Genomic DNA, 12577 nt, shown 5'->3' with positions numbered 1-12577 from the left:
TTTCTTTTTTTGTTTTTGATGGACGGTATTGTGTTCCTGTCTTCCTAGTTCTTTGGCTTGAGGTTTCCAGCAGTAGAGTTTGCAGGCAGTTGGGTGTGGAGATGTGGACCTCTGGGATACCTCACTCCAGTTAATCTCTCTATACTTTTATAATACATGTTGAAATATTTTAAAATTTGAATAAGAATAAAAAACCTGTGTGCTTTGTGTAAGTTATGAGGACCTGATTTCATTATAAATTTTTTTCTTCCAACCAGCTATGAATTTAAGAAAGAGGTTTGAAGAACAAAATAACAGTGCAAAAGCTTGTCGTTTCTTCAAGTTCTCATTTTACTCATGTCAGCATGCTTTTCATGTAGTATTTAGAGTCTGTATAATAAAGCCCATTCATAATTGACTTAGAGCGTAGGGGTATATACACATTAGCTCTGGTGTGTTCATTTTTCACTCTGTATATGTTTCTATGAAATTATTGTACCAAAAGCTGTACTTTTTTCAGAAGTCAAAGTAAGAGAAAGTAAAAAAAAAGTTTTATATTTTAGTTAATTAAATTATGATGTATTTCATATAGAAGGACCAGCATTAATTTTGCATTCCTGTTGCCTTCCCAGCAGTGGGTGCTTAGCAGCCATTTTGTTGCTGTTATTGTTCAGTTGCTCAGGTGTGTCCGATTCTTTGTGACCCCATGGACTGCAGCATTCCAGGCCTCTCTGTCCTTCCCTGTCTCCCAGAGTTTGCTTAAACTCACGTCCATTGAGTTGATGATGACATCCAACCATCTCATCTTTTATTGCCACCTTCTCCTCCTTGGTGTCTTGAATAGATGAATGAAATACTCTATAATACTTTCCTCATCTGAATCTCATTGCTGATAAGCAAGTACAACATTAGCTCTCTGGAGTGATTGTTTTCTTTAAAACACTGTTGAAGAAAGGAAAGTAAATCATTTATACCAAATTATTTTTTCTTTCAAATTTTTAAAGTGCTTAATAGTTTCCATTTAAATAGGTACTTTTAATAACTATTTAATTTTGGACAAAATAATGAAATGTTGATGAAAATGCCATTGTAGTATGAAAACATGCATGTTTATAATTTATTTATAATTATTTTAAACTTATAGGTCTAGCTCATTCACCTTAATATATTTTGTATTAAACACAAAATATATAACTTATATTTAAATATAACAGACTATATTTTTAAAAATAATTGCCAAAATAGTCTTTATTTTTATTTATGTATTTATTTTCGGCTGCACTGGGTCTTTGTTGCTGTGTGGGCTTTCTCTCGTTCCGGTGAGTGCAGGCTGCTGTTTGTTGTAGTGCATGGTCTTCATGCTGTGGTGGCTTCTCTTGTTGCGGACCACGGGCTCTAGATGAATAGGCTCCAGTAGTTGCAGCATGCAAGTACTGGACTTCCAAGCAGTCTTTAAAAAGAAGAAAAGAGTTGGAAGATTCGCACTTCTCAATTTCAAAACCTGCTTCAAAGCTACAGTAATCGAGACAGTGTGATACTTGTGTAGGAAAGACATATGGATCAATGGAATAGAATTGACAGTCCAGAAATAAATCTTTACACTATGGCCAATTAATTTTCAATGAGAGTGCCTAAACAATTAAATGGAGAAAAGAATAACAAATGGTGCTGAGACAAATGCAAAATACTCCTACCTCACACCATATAAAAATAGATCAGAGACCTAACTAAAAGAGCTAAAACTATGAAATCCTTAGGAAAAAACACTTGGATCAGGCAGTGATTTCTTAGATATAACACCAAAAGCACAAGCAAGCAAGAAAGTAGATAAATTGGACTTCATCACAATTAAAAACTTCTGTACTTCTAAGAATGTCATCAAGAATGTAAAAAGATTACCCTCAGAATGAGAGAGAATATTTGCAAGTCATGTATCTGATAAGGGACTTCTATCCAGAATATATAAAGAACTTTTACAATTCAGTAATAAGAGAACCCAATTTCCAAAATCCATACTGGACTTGAGTAGACATTTCTTCAAAGGAGGTACCCAACTGGCCAATAAGCACATGAAAAAAGTGCTCAACATGATATGTAAATGAAAGCCACAATGAGCTCCCATTTCGCATTCATTAGGATAAGATAGTAAGTTAAGGATAAGATAAGTAAGACAGATAGTAAGAAGTGCTGGTGAGGTTGTGGAGAGATTGAAACTCATATATTTTGGTAGTGGGGTTGTAAGTCTGCTGCCTCTGTGGAACTCATTCTGGCAGTTCCTCAGAATTTTAAATGTAGAGTTACTTGTGACCCAGTAATTCTACTCCTAGGAATATACACAAAAGAACTGAAAACAACTGTATACACAAAAAGCTGTATGATTCTGTCTATATGAAGTGTCAGAACTGAAAACAACTGTGTACACAAAAAGTTGTATGATTCTATCTATATGAAGTGTCAGAAAATGTACATGCCTAGAGATGGAAAGTAGATGGCAGTTGCCAGGGCTGGAGAAGAGAATAAGTGACTGCTAATGCATATGGAATTTCTTTTTCAGACAATGAATACATTCCAAAATTAGATATTGGTGATGATTGTACAACTTTGTGAATATACTGAAAACTACTAAATTTTATACTTTAGAAGCATGAATTTCATGATTATGTAAATTATGTCTTGATAGCTATTGCCAAAGAAAAGGAGAATTCATTTATCTTTGTTTTGTATTTAAATTCCAAGTTTTTAATTTTTAACAAATTCTAGTTCACTGTATTATAAATCTGTGATAGTTGATTGCTCGAGGAAGTATTAATATTTGAGGCTAAAAATAGGAAGATGTTCGTATTACAGTGGCAATATTTATATTTAAATAAAAGTGTACTAAAATCATTTGTATTTTGACCTATTTGGAACTAAATGTTAAATAGAATTTTGGGGAGGGGGTTAGGGTTTTTTTTTTTGTCATATTTATTCTTGGTAAATACTAAAAAATTTCCCTATGGCCATAGGATGTATATTAGTGGATTTATGCCAGAACAGAAAAACTAGAAATGGAATGGATGATGTTGCTCAATTTCTAACAGTGTAAGTTGTGAAAAGCCATAACATTTCTCTAGAGTGTTTCTTAATATTTTTCAAATAAAATGTTAAGAAAATTTGAGGGAAAAAATTAGAATTTGGAAGCACACCTGTGTGTTGTAAGTAAAATGGATTTGAATATTTTGTGGGAGTGCAGTTTTATGGGTAGAACAATCATACGTTTTCAACTCCAAATCCCCTATACCTGGTGTAGTATCTAACATACCCTAGGTATTTTTAAAATATTTATTGAATGAACAAAAACTGTGGTGTTACACATAAACTTGGTCTAAGTTTTTATTTTGGCTGATTCCTGCCATGAATTCAAGTCTGCCTTTGAGGGAGGTTATTACTAGGAGATAACACAAAACAAGATAAGCCACTAATTATTCTCTTCTCAGCTAGACAAATTTTAAAAATCTTATATCTTTAATTTTTAAAATTTCCCTTTTACTGAGAAACATTTTACACGTAGTAAAATTTACCCCCTTTAAATGTACAGTTCGATGTAGTTTGACGAATTTATATAGTCACGTAAGAACCACCACAATGAGATATAGAACATTTTAATTTCCCCCCAAAATTCCCTCTTGCCTGTTTGTGGTCATTCCTCTCCCCCCATCCCAGCTTCTGGAGACTACCGATCTGATTTCTGTCCTTTCAGCTTTACGCCTTCAGAATGCCACATAATGGATTCATGTGATACATACTTCTGTGTCTGGCTTCTTTCACTTAGCAAACTGCCTTTGAAATTCCCAGGATGTTGTATAATCAGTACTTTTTTCCTTTTTATTTCTGAGTAGTATTTCCATCTGCATTTTCACATTGTCAAAAGTAAGTTTATTGATTCCTGTCTATGCATACATAAAGAATAATGATTTAGAACTTTGGATAATCTCACCACACTTTGCAGCAAGTAGGAGGCAGTTAGTTCTTCTAGTATGTTCCACATATGACCTTGGATGCTCCTTTGTTGGACTACAAGTTGGGAGATTTCACAAGTGGCTGTAATGGCCAGGACCCAGTCGCAGCTGTGTGTGAACTTGACCTCAGGGTTTTGTTTTTTCTTCAAGAGCCTAAGTAGTTTAGCTGATGTTCTTACAGTTTGCATTTTCTCTTTGGAAACTTAGAGGTGATCTTAACTTTTGTAGACAACCTGGACTTATTTGCCTATTTACTAAATAAGTAAGTAGCTCTTCATCCTTCATAGAGTTGGCTACTGCCCATTTTATAAATAGCTGTGGTTTCTAGGCCCATCCTTTGGGAAGATTAATGTGATGGTGATGCAGTGGGCAGAACATGAAGAACATATTCTAGTCTATGTATTTTATTTGGGTATACCATAATCTGCTTTTGTCTTCCTAAGTCTGATAAAAGTAGCATGACTCATTAGTTAGATATACTTGGGAGACTCACATAGTGTCATGGTAGGTAATAGAAGTGTCTTCAGTTTAAATGGTTAATAAATGAATTTCAATTGTATTTTATAGAAATAGTCAAATGCTTGATGAAGATGATATATTGAATGAAATACCAAAATCTTCCTCAGCTGATTTGCCTGATAAAACACCCAGTGCCCCACAGCGGGAAAGAAGTACAGAAACAGCAAAGCCCCAGGCCGCTGCAAATAACGTGGTAAGAAATTTAAGATCTCACCCATTTATAACACGTTACTTAAGTTGTATTGAGGAGAGAAAAGACAACTGATATTAGACATATCTTGACAAAATTGCTAGCATTGATCTGCTTTTCCTGTTTTTAAGTAAAGCTCTAGAGAAGGTCACACTAGACCAACACTTCAGCTAATAGAAATGTTGAATTTCTTCCTTTGAGAAATTTAACTAATTCAGTCCACAGCTGCAGATGGGTTTTTTAATGGTAGCTTTCTTCAAAGTAAATCATTGTGAAGTTTCATTAAGGATGCAGGATTATTTTTAGCACTTAATACGTAGATGCCTTTTAGTCTTTCATAGGTGAAAGTAGAGACTTGAGTAAGCAACAGCCAAATCCTTCCGAGAGGAAAAGAATCCTCCCAGCATGGATGTTAACAGAAAATTCAAGTGATCAGAACCTTTCAGTCATCAGTGGAGGTAGGTTTTGTTTCAAGAAATATTTGACAGAATTTGAAAGTTTTTGAACAAGTGAAGATAAAATTATAGTTATATATGTGTGTAACTTAGCATAACATTTCTTTAGGAAGGAGTCTTCATGAAGTTTAATTTAAATCATAAATTATTATTTTGTGCCATTTATCAAACACCGTTCTACTACTTACTATTATTTTTTAATTTTTTAATCTTTTAGCAGCTTAAAATAATACCCGTTATTAATTCACAATTTTAAAGTCTGGGCAGATTTGACTTAATTGTCTGTTGAGATTTTCACGAGACAAATCCAAGTGTCAAGCTGGGCTCTGACCTGGGCATCATGGGATATCCACTTACAAGATCATTTCAGTTTTTATGGAGAATTTGCTTCCTTGTAGTTAGAGCCTTTGACTGTGTGGATCACAATAAACTGTGGAAAATTCTGAAAGAGATGGGAATACCAGAGCACCTGACCTGCCTCTTGAGAAACCTATATGCAGGTCAGGAAGCAACAGTTAGAACTGGACATGGAACAACAGACTGGTTCCAAATAGGAAAAGAAGTATGTCAAGGCTGTATATTGTCACCCTGCTTATTTAACTTCTATGCAGAGTACATCATGAGAAATGCTGGGCTGGAAGAAGCACAAGCTGGAATCAAGATTGCCGGGAGAAAGATCAATAATCTCAGATATGCAGATGATACCACTCTTATGGCAGAAAGTGAAGAGGAACTAAAAAGCCTCTTGATGAAAGTGAAAGTGGAGAGTGAAAAAGTTGGCTTAAAGCTCAACCTTCAGAAAACTAAGATCATGGCATCTGGTCCCATCACTTCATGGGAAATATATGGGGAAACAGTGGAAACAGTGTCAGACCTTAATTTTTTGGGCTCTAAAATCACTGCAGATGGTGACTGCAGCCATGAAATTAAAAGACGCTTACTCCTTGGAAGGAAAGTTATGACCAACCTAGATAGCATATTCAAAAGCAGAGACATTACTTTGCCAACAAAGGTCCGTCTAGTCAAGGCCATGGTTTTTCATGTATGGATGTGAAAGTTGAACTGTGAAGAAAGCTGAGCGCCGAAGAATTGATGCTTTTGAACTGTGATGTTGGAGAAGACTTTTGAGAGTGTCTTGGACTGCAAGGAGATCCAACCAGTCCATTCTGAAGGAGATCAGCCCTGGGATTTCTTTGGAAGGAATGATGCTAAAGCTGAAACTCCAGTACTTTGGCCACCTCATGCGAAGAGTTGACTCATTGGAAAAGACTCTGATGCTGGGAGGCATTGGGGGCAGGAGGAAGAGGGGATGACAGAGGATGAGATGGTTGGATGGCATCACTGACTCAATGAACATGAGTCTGAGTGAACTCCGGGAGTTGGTGATGGACAGGGAGGCCTGGCGTGCTGCGATTCATGGGGTCACAAAGAGTCGGACACGACCGAGCGACTGAACTGACTGACTGACTGACTGAGTCGGAGGATTTGTTTTCCTGCTGACTATTGGTCAGGGCTCACTCTCAGCTACTAGAGGGCATTTTTCAGTTCTGAACTTCATCTTCAAGGCTAGCATGGCACAACAGACCTTTCTTCTGCTTTGCATCTAATTTCTCCTTGGTGACCAACTGAGAAATCTCTGCTTATAGAATTTGTTGATTAGATCAGGCCCATGTACATTATCTTCCAGTTAATTAACTCAGGATAAACTGATATGTAAACTTAAAAATAGGTGCAACATTTATTTTGCCATATAACCAAACACAATCATGGGCATAATATTGCATTCACAGTCCTGGGGATTATGACAGGAAATCTTGGGGAGGGTTCATTTTACAATTCTGCAGACCACACTAATGTCTCTTTACTTGTCCACTCTCCTCATATTAATATATCATAATTTAAGCAATATCTTATTATTTAACTTTTGTCACTGTCCCAAATTATAGTGTCATTAAGTGTGATTAAAAACTGTGTAAATGTCTTAAAATAATGTCTACCATTATTTTATTATTATGGTATAAATTGTAGAAAGGAAATTACTTGATCAGAAACTACAAGTATTAAAGGATCATGACATGTTACTAAAATACTCCCTTTGTACTACAGTGAAAAAAAACCATTTTGAAAAATTGTTTCCTGTCAACTCTAGGTTTCACCCATAACAATATGTGCCATTTATATATGTAAGAAAAATAGTAAAAGTAAATGTAGAGGCAGTAGTACACCCATTAGTGAGGGAATTCACTGGAGCCCAAATGACAGGGATTGAATCCTAGTTCCTCTGCAAATTCTGCTAATTATTATTATTTTTTTATTTTAAATTCTGCTGGTTTTTTGATTTATACTAATTTTAGTTCCAGATGTCATTAAATAGATTTTCAAACTAATCCATTAGGGTCATGCCTATGATAAAAGACAAGCACAGTAAAAACATTTCAAATTAATTTAAAAAATTACAAGCACACAATATTATGTGCTGAAAGAGTCAAAGATGATGAGACCAGTGTTCTAGCACAGTTTGTAGTCGTGGCAGATACCACAGTCATCTTCTGGATATTCCCATTGATTAAAGATTATTAAACTTTTTGCTACATTGTATTATTCAGTCAGCATTTCATGTGCAACTTCTCAGTCATCTGAGGTTTAATTTCTGTTGGTTGCCTGTTTTCCTTTATGTGGTCACATTTTCCTGTTGTGCTATTGGATGTTGGATGTTATAAATGATACAGTATAGAGACTTTGATTTTATATCCTTCTGAATAAATATTTTTATTCTAATAGGCAGTTAACTTGTCCTAATAGAAAATAGGAAATTTTCTTCCTGTTTTCTTTCCCCCCACCAAGATTATGAAAATCTTATGCTTTACTTTAAAAAAGGTATTTTCAAAATTTAATATGATTTTTCACCTACACAAATGCAGGGTATAAAATAATGTGTGATGAAGTCAGTGATGGAAGAGCCAGAGATTCATGTGAGTGAGGATTATTCCTAGCTCATTGCAAGCCTCGATCACAGCTTTGCAGCAGCAGAAGTGGAAGGGGCAGCATATAGGCCATGCCACTCCTTTTAGCTCTGTCTACATTGTCCCAGAAAGGAAAGAAGCATCAGAGCTGATGGAAGTTTCATTAAGTTTGTCAACCCATTCCTTCCTTTCCTTCTCAGTTAACAACTCAGGGATCTGTATATAATATTCCTTACTTAAAATGCTAATTTGGATAATAGTAGGATCAGAACGATCTTGTGGCAAGAATAGGTTATATATTATGTGTTGAGGGAGATGTGATTTAATCCAGAGCATTTTCACATTTAAATCTAAGATTTCCTGGTAAGGGTTTTATTTATTCCAGGACAGTGGTTTTGAATTCCCTACTCCCCACATCATTACATGTATATCTTTATCAGTAACATTTCTCATTAAGTGCGGGTCCTCTCCTTTTGCTGGAAGGGAGTGGGAATGGGGGATGGTAGTGGAGAGGGGGCAGATACTTCCTCTCATTAGAACATTTTCTGTAATATAGAAAGAATAACTACTTAACCAAAAATTGACCAGTGTGAATTTCTTCCTTGCAGGCAAGTTCTTTTCTTTCCTAGTTGTTTTGTTCTGTAATTGCTTCTGTAAGGCTGGGCTGGAAGAAGCACAAGCTGGAATCAAGATTGCCAGGAGAAAGATCAGTAACCTCGGATATGCAGATGACACCACCATTATGGCAGAAGTGAAGAGGAACTCAAAAGCCTCTTGATGAAAGTGAAAGTGGAGAGTGAAAAAGTTGGCTTAAAACTCAACATTCAGAAGACGAAGATCATGGCATCTGGTCCCATCACTTCATGGGAAATAGATGGGGAAATAGTGGAAACGGTGTCAGACTTTAATTTTTTGGGCTCCAAATCACTGCAGATGGTGATTGCAGCCATGAAATTAAAAGACGCTTACTCCTTGGAAGAAAAGTTATGACCAACCTAGATAGCATATTCAAAAGCAGAGACATTACTTTGCCAACAAAGGTCCGTCTAGTCAAGGCTATGTTTTTCCAATGGTCATGTGTGGATGTGAAAGTTGGACTGTGAAGAAAGCTGAGAATTGATGCTTTTGAACTGTGGTGTTGGAGAAGACTCTTGAGAGTCCCTTGGACTGCAAGGAGATCCAACCAGTCCATTCTAAAGGAGATCAGCCCTGGGATTTCTTTGGAAGGAATGATGCTAAAGCTGAAACTCCAGTACTTTGGCCACCTCATGTGAAGAGTTGACTCATTGGAAAAGACTCTGATGTTGGGAGGGATTGGGGGCAGGAGGAGAAGGGGACGACAGAGGATGAGATGGCTGGATGGCATCACTGACTCGATGGACTTGAGTCTGAGTGAACTCCGGGAGATGGTGATGGACAGGGAGGCCTGGCGTGCTGCGATTCATGGGGTTGCAAAGAGTCGACACGACTGAGCAACTGAACTGAACTGAACTATCATTATTACATTAATTATAATTGTCCAAAATATATTTGCTTCCAATTATGAATATATTCATTTATTTTCACTTGGTAAATGTACCATATAAAATATGAAGCACTTTTTTGGACATCTCACCTTGAAAACACAAATGAGAGTAATTTGACATTGCTTTAGACAGGAATATTAAATAGTGTGTGTGCGCTAAGTTGCTTCAGTCAGGTCCGACTCCTTGTGACCCTATGGACTATAGTCTGCCAGGCTCCTCTGTCTATGGGATTCTCCAGATAAGAATGCCATGCCCTCCTCCAGGGGATCTTCCCTACCCAGGGATGGAACCCCTATCTCTTATGGCTCCTGCATTGGCAGGCAGGTTCTTTACCACTAGCTCCACCTGGGAAGCCCCCATTATATAGTGCACAAAGCTAAAGCTTCAAAATAAAGTCTTTGCATTTAAGCATTTCTTATAAATTCCTACTTTGGGGAAATATAAGAAAAAAGGTAGGTTACTTAACTTTTTTAAAGACAGATTTAGAAGGAAATAACAGTTTAGTACTTGAATGCAGCTAATTAAAGTTTGGAGTACTTTGACTTTTTCTGCTTTGTAGTTTTTATTGTTGTTGTTATGTTCGTTTAAGTAGTTTATCATCCAGGTCAATAGACCAGTGCTAGTGATTTTTAAAAAATCAATTTCCAGGATGCATTTTAGGCTCATTTAGGTATAGGATACTTTAAATCTTTTACAGCTTTAATACTATATTGTGTTCATTGATCTTTATGTAGACTACCTGAAACCATCTTGATATTTTTGAACCATCTGTGTCTTTAAATACAGGACAAATAATAATGTTAATTGATGTTAACTGACTTGACTTACCTAAGATCATAATAAATGGCAGAGATATAATTGAGATGTAGCTCTGCCTGACTGTAAGGCACATGCTCTGAACCATATCACTTTATAGCCACCTAAATTTACCCTCTGTATGTTTTGGAGGTTTAGTTTTGTTTTTGCTTTTTATTTTATTAATATGCCCTTGCATTCTCTTCTAGATCTTTTCTCAGTTTAACTGTTGTTTTAACTCTTTTATTTTTAATTTTTTTCCATTTTTATTTTATGTATTTTTATTATTATTATTATTTTTTTACTTTACAATATTGTATTGGTTTTGCCATACATATGTACATGAATGTTTGCTGTGATCAGGCTATCCTTTCTGTTTTTCAACTAATATACTTCTAGTTTATTTAGTTTTCTGGGTCCCCAGGTATTATCCCTTGGATGTTATCATGAGTTTCTTAGACCTGAGCTAAAATTGTTTCCATGTCCCTTAGTGATTGGTAAGTGAGTATATTTGGGCAAAGACTATCAGAGCTTCCCCTTTTCTTTGCTTATGTCTGCTTCCTTAGGTCTCTAGGGCCCAGGACAAGGTGTAACTCCTAGGGTTTGATGTTCTTGGTAGATTAAAAGGAGCTTTTATATTTTCACTGGCTTTATACTACCCTTTAGTACTCTTCTTTCCCCATCTTCTAACCCTCCAACATGAAGTAATGAAAAGTGACAGATGCTGATAAAGGTTGAAGTAGTAAATAGTCCCCAAACCGTTTGGTTTACATTTAATTTTGTACACTGAGTATTTTCTCTGTGACAATACAGATGATAAATATTTAACTGACATTGTTTAGTTTGATTATAGTTCAGTGTTTACTTAAAGTACTAGTTATTCTGTTTATCTCAAGCAACCTTGTTAAGTGGTTTAACTAATTCTGATTGTTTTTAGCCTCTTGGATTTTCTAGATGTATAGTCATATCTGTAGAATTATGATAATTTCAGCTCTTCTGATCTATTTATTGCTTTTAAAAGCATTTCTTATTTTATAAGTTAGATCCTGTAAGTTTTAAATAAAAATGGATAAAATTGGCATCTCTGTGCCTTTTCTTTATCACAGTCTGGGCCTGGTGCCTACTTCTAGTAGTTGATAGTTCTGCCATAGGACTAGGTTAAGTTGACCAGTAAAAAAGAATGAAACACCTCAAAGCAAATTAGAATGACACACATTTAATGTACAAGGAATTATCAGTTCAAATTGGTGGAGAAAGGATGCATCATTGTTAAATACAACGTGGGAGAATTAGATTTCCATCTGGAAGAAAATAATAATAGAGCACTCACTGCTCATGTCACATTTATAAATAAGCTTCTACTGAATTAATAACCAGTGTTAAAAATTGAAACTAAGGCATTTGAAGAAAATTTGGGGAAACATTTTTCTATTACTTCTGGGAGACTTTGCTAAGATGATGGGAAGCCTAGAATAAGGGAAAATTTGACAGACATATTTTGGTCCAGAAACTCCAACTCTAGATATTATTTTCTGGGCTCCAAAATCGCTGCAGATGGTGATTGCAGCCATGAAATTAGAAAATGCTTACTCCTTGGAAGGAAAGTTATGACCAACCTAGATAGCATATTAAAAAGCAGAGCCATCACTTTGTCAACAAAGGTCCATCTACTCAAGGCTGTGGTTTTTCCAGTGGTCATATATGGATGTGAGAGTTGGACTATAAAGAAAGCTGAGCACTGAAGGATTGATGCTTTTGAACTGTGGTGTTGGAGAAGACTCTTGAGAGTCCCTTGGACTGCAAGGAGATCCAACCAGTCCATCCTAAAAGAGATCAGTCCTGGGTGTTCATTGGAAGGACTGATGTCGAAGCTGAAACTCCAATACTTTGGCCACCTGATGTGAAGAGCTGACTCATTGGAAAAGACCCTGATGCTAGGAAAGATTGAAGGCAGGAGGAGAAGGGGACGACAGAGGATGAGCTGGTTGGATGGCATCACTGACTCGTTAGACATGGGTTTGGGTGGACTCCGGGAGTTGTTGATGGACAGGGAGTCCTGGCGTCCTGCGGTCACCAAGAGTCGGACATGACTGAGCGACTGAACTGAACTTTGTGTTAGGTCCAGGTCTAGATACTGGAGGCACAAAGTAAG

The 12577-nt window shown here is 36.3% G+C and overlaps 1 protein-coding gene across 3 annotated transcripts in view; it reads left to right on the top strand.

Annotated features, from left to right (window-relative positions):
* Nucleotides 1-12577, top strand: part of APLF (aprataxin and PNKP like factor) — a 135222-nt gene that overhangs the window by 28234 nt on the left and 94411 nt on the right. For all 3 annotated transcript variants that reach the window (XR_011466030.1, XM_070379350.1, XM_014477525.2), the window contains exons 4-5: nt 4545-4689; nt 5018-5144. Coding sequence is in view for 2 of the 3 variants with exons in the window: in XM_070379350.1 (XP_070235451.1) it covers nt 4545-4689; nt 5018-5144 (272 nt within the window). In the remaining variant the exon portion in view is untranslated. The remainder of the gene's footprint in view (nt 1-4544; nt 4690-5017; nt 5145-12577) is intronic.

Source organism: Bos mutus, chromosome 11 (genome assembly GCF_027580195.1).
Source record: "Bos mutus isolate GX-2022 chromosome 11, NWIPB_WYAK_1.1, whole genome shotgun sequence".
Taxonomy (NCBI): domain Eukaryota; kingdom Metazoa; phylum Chordata; class Mammalia; order Artiodactyla; family Bovidae; genus Bos; species Bos mutus.
Note: the sequence above shows the minus strand (reverse complement) of the source record. Positions and strands in the feature narration are given on the sequence as shown.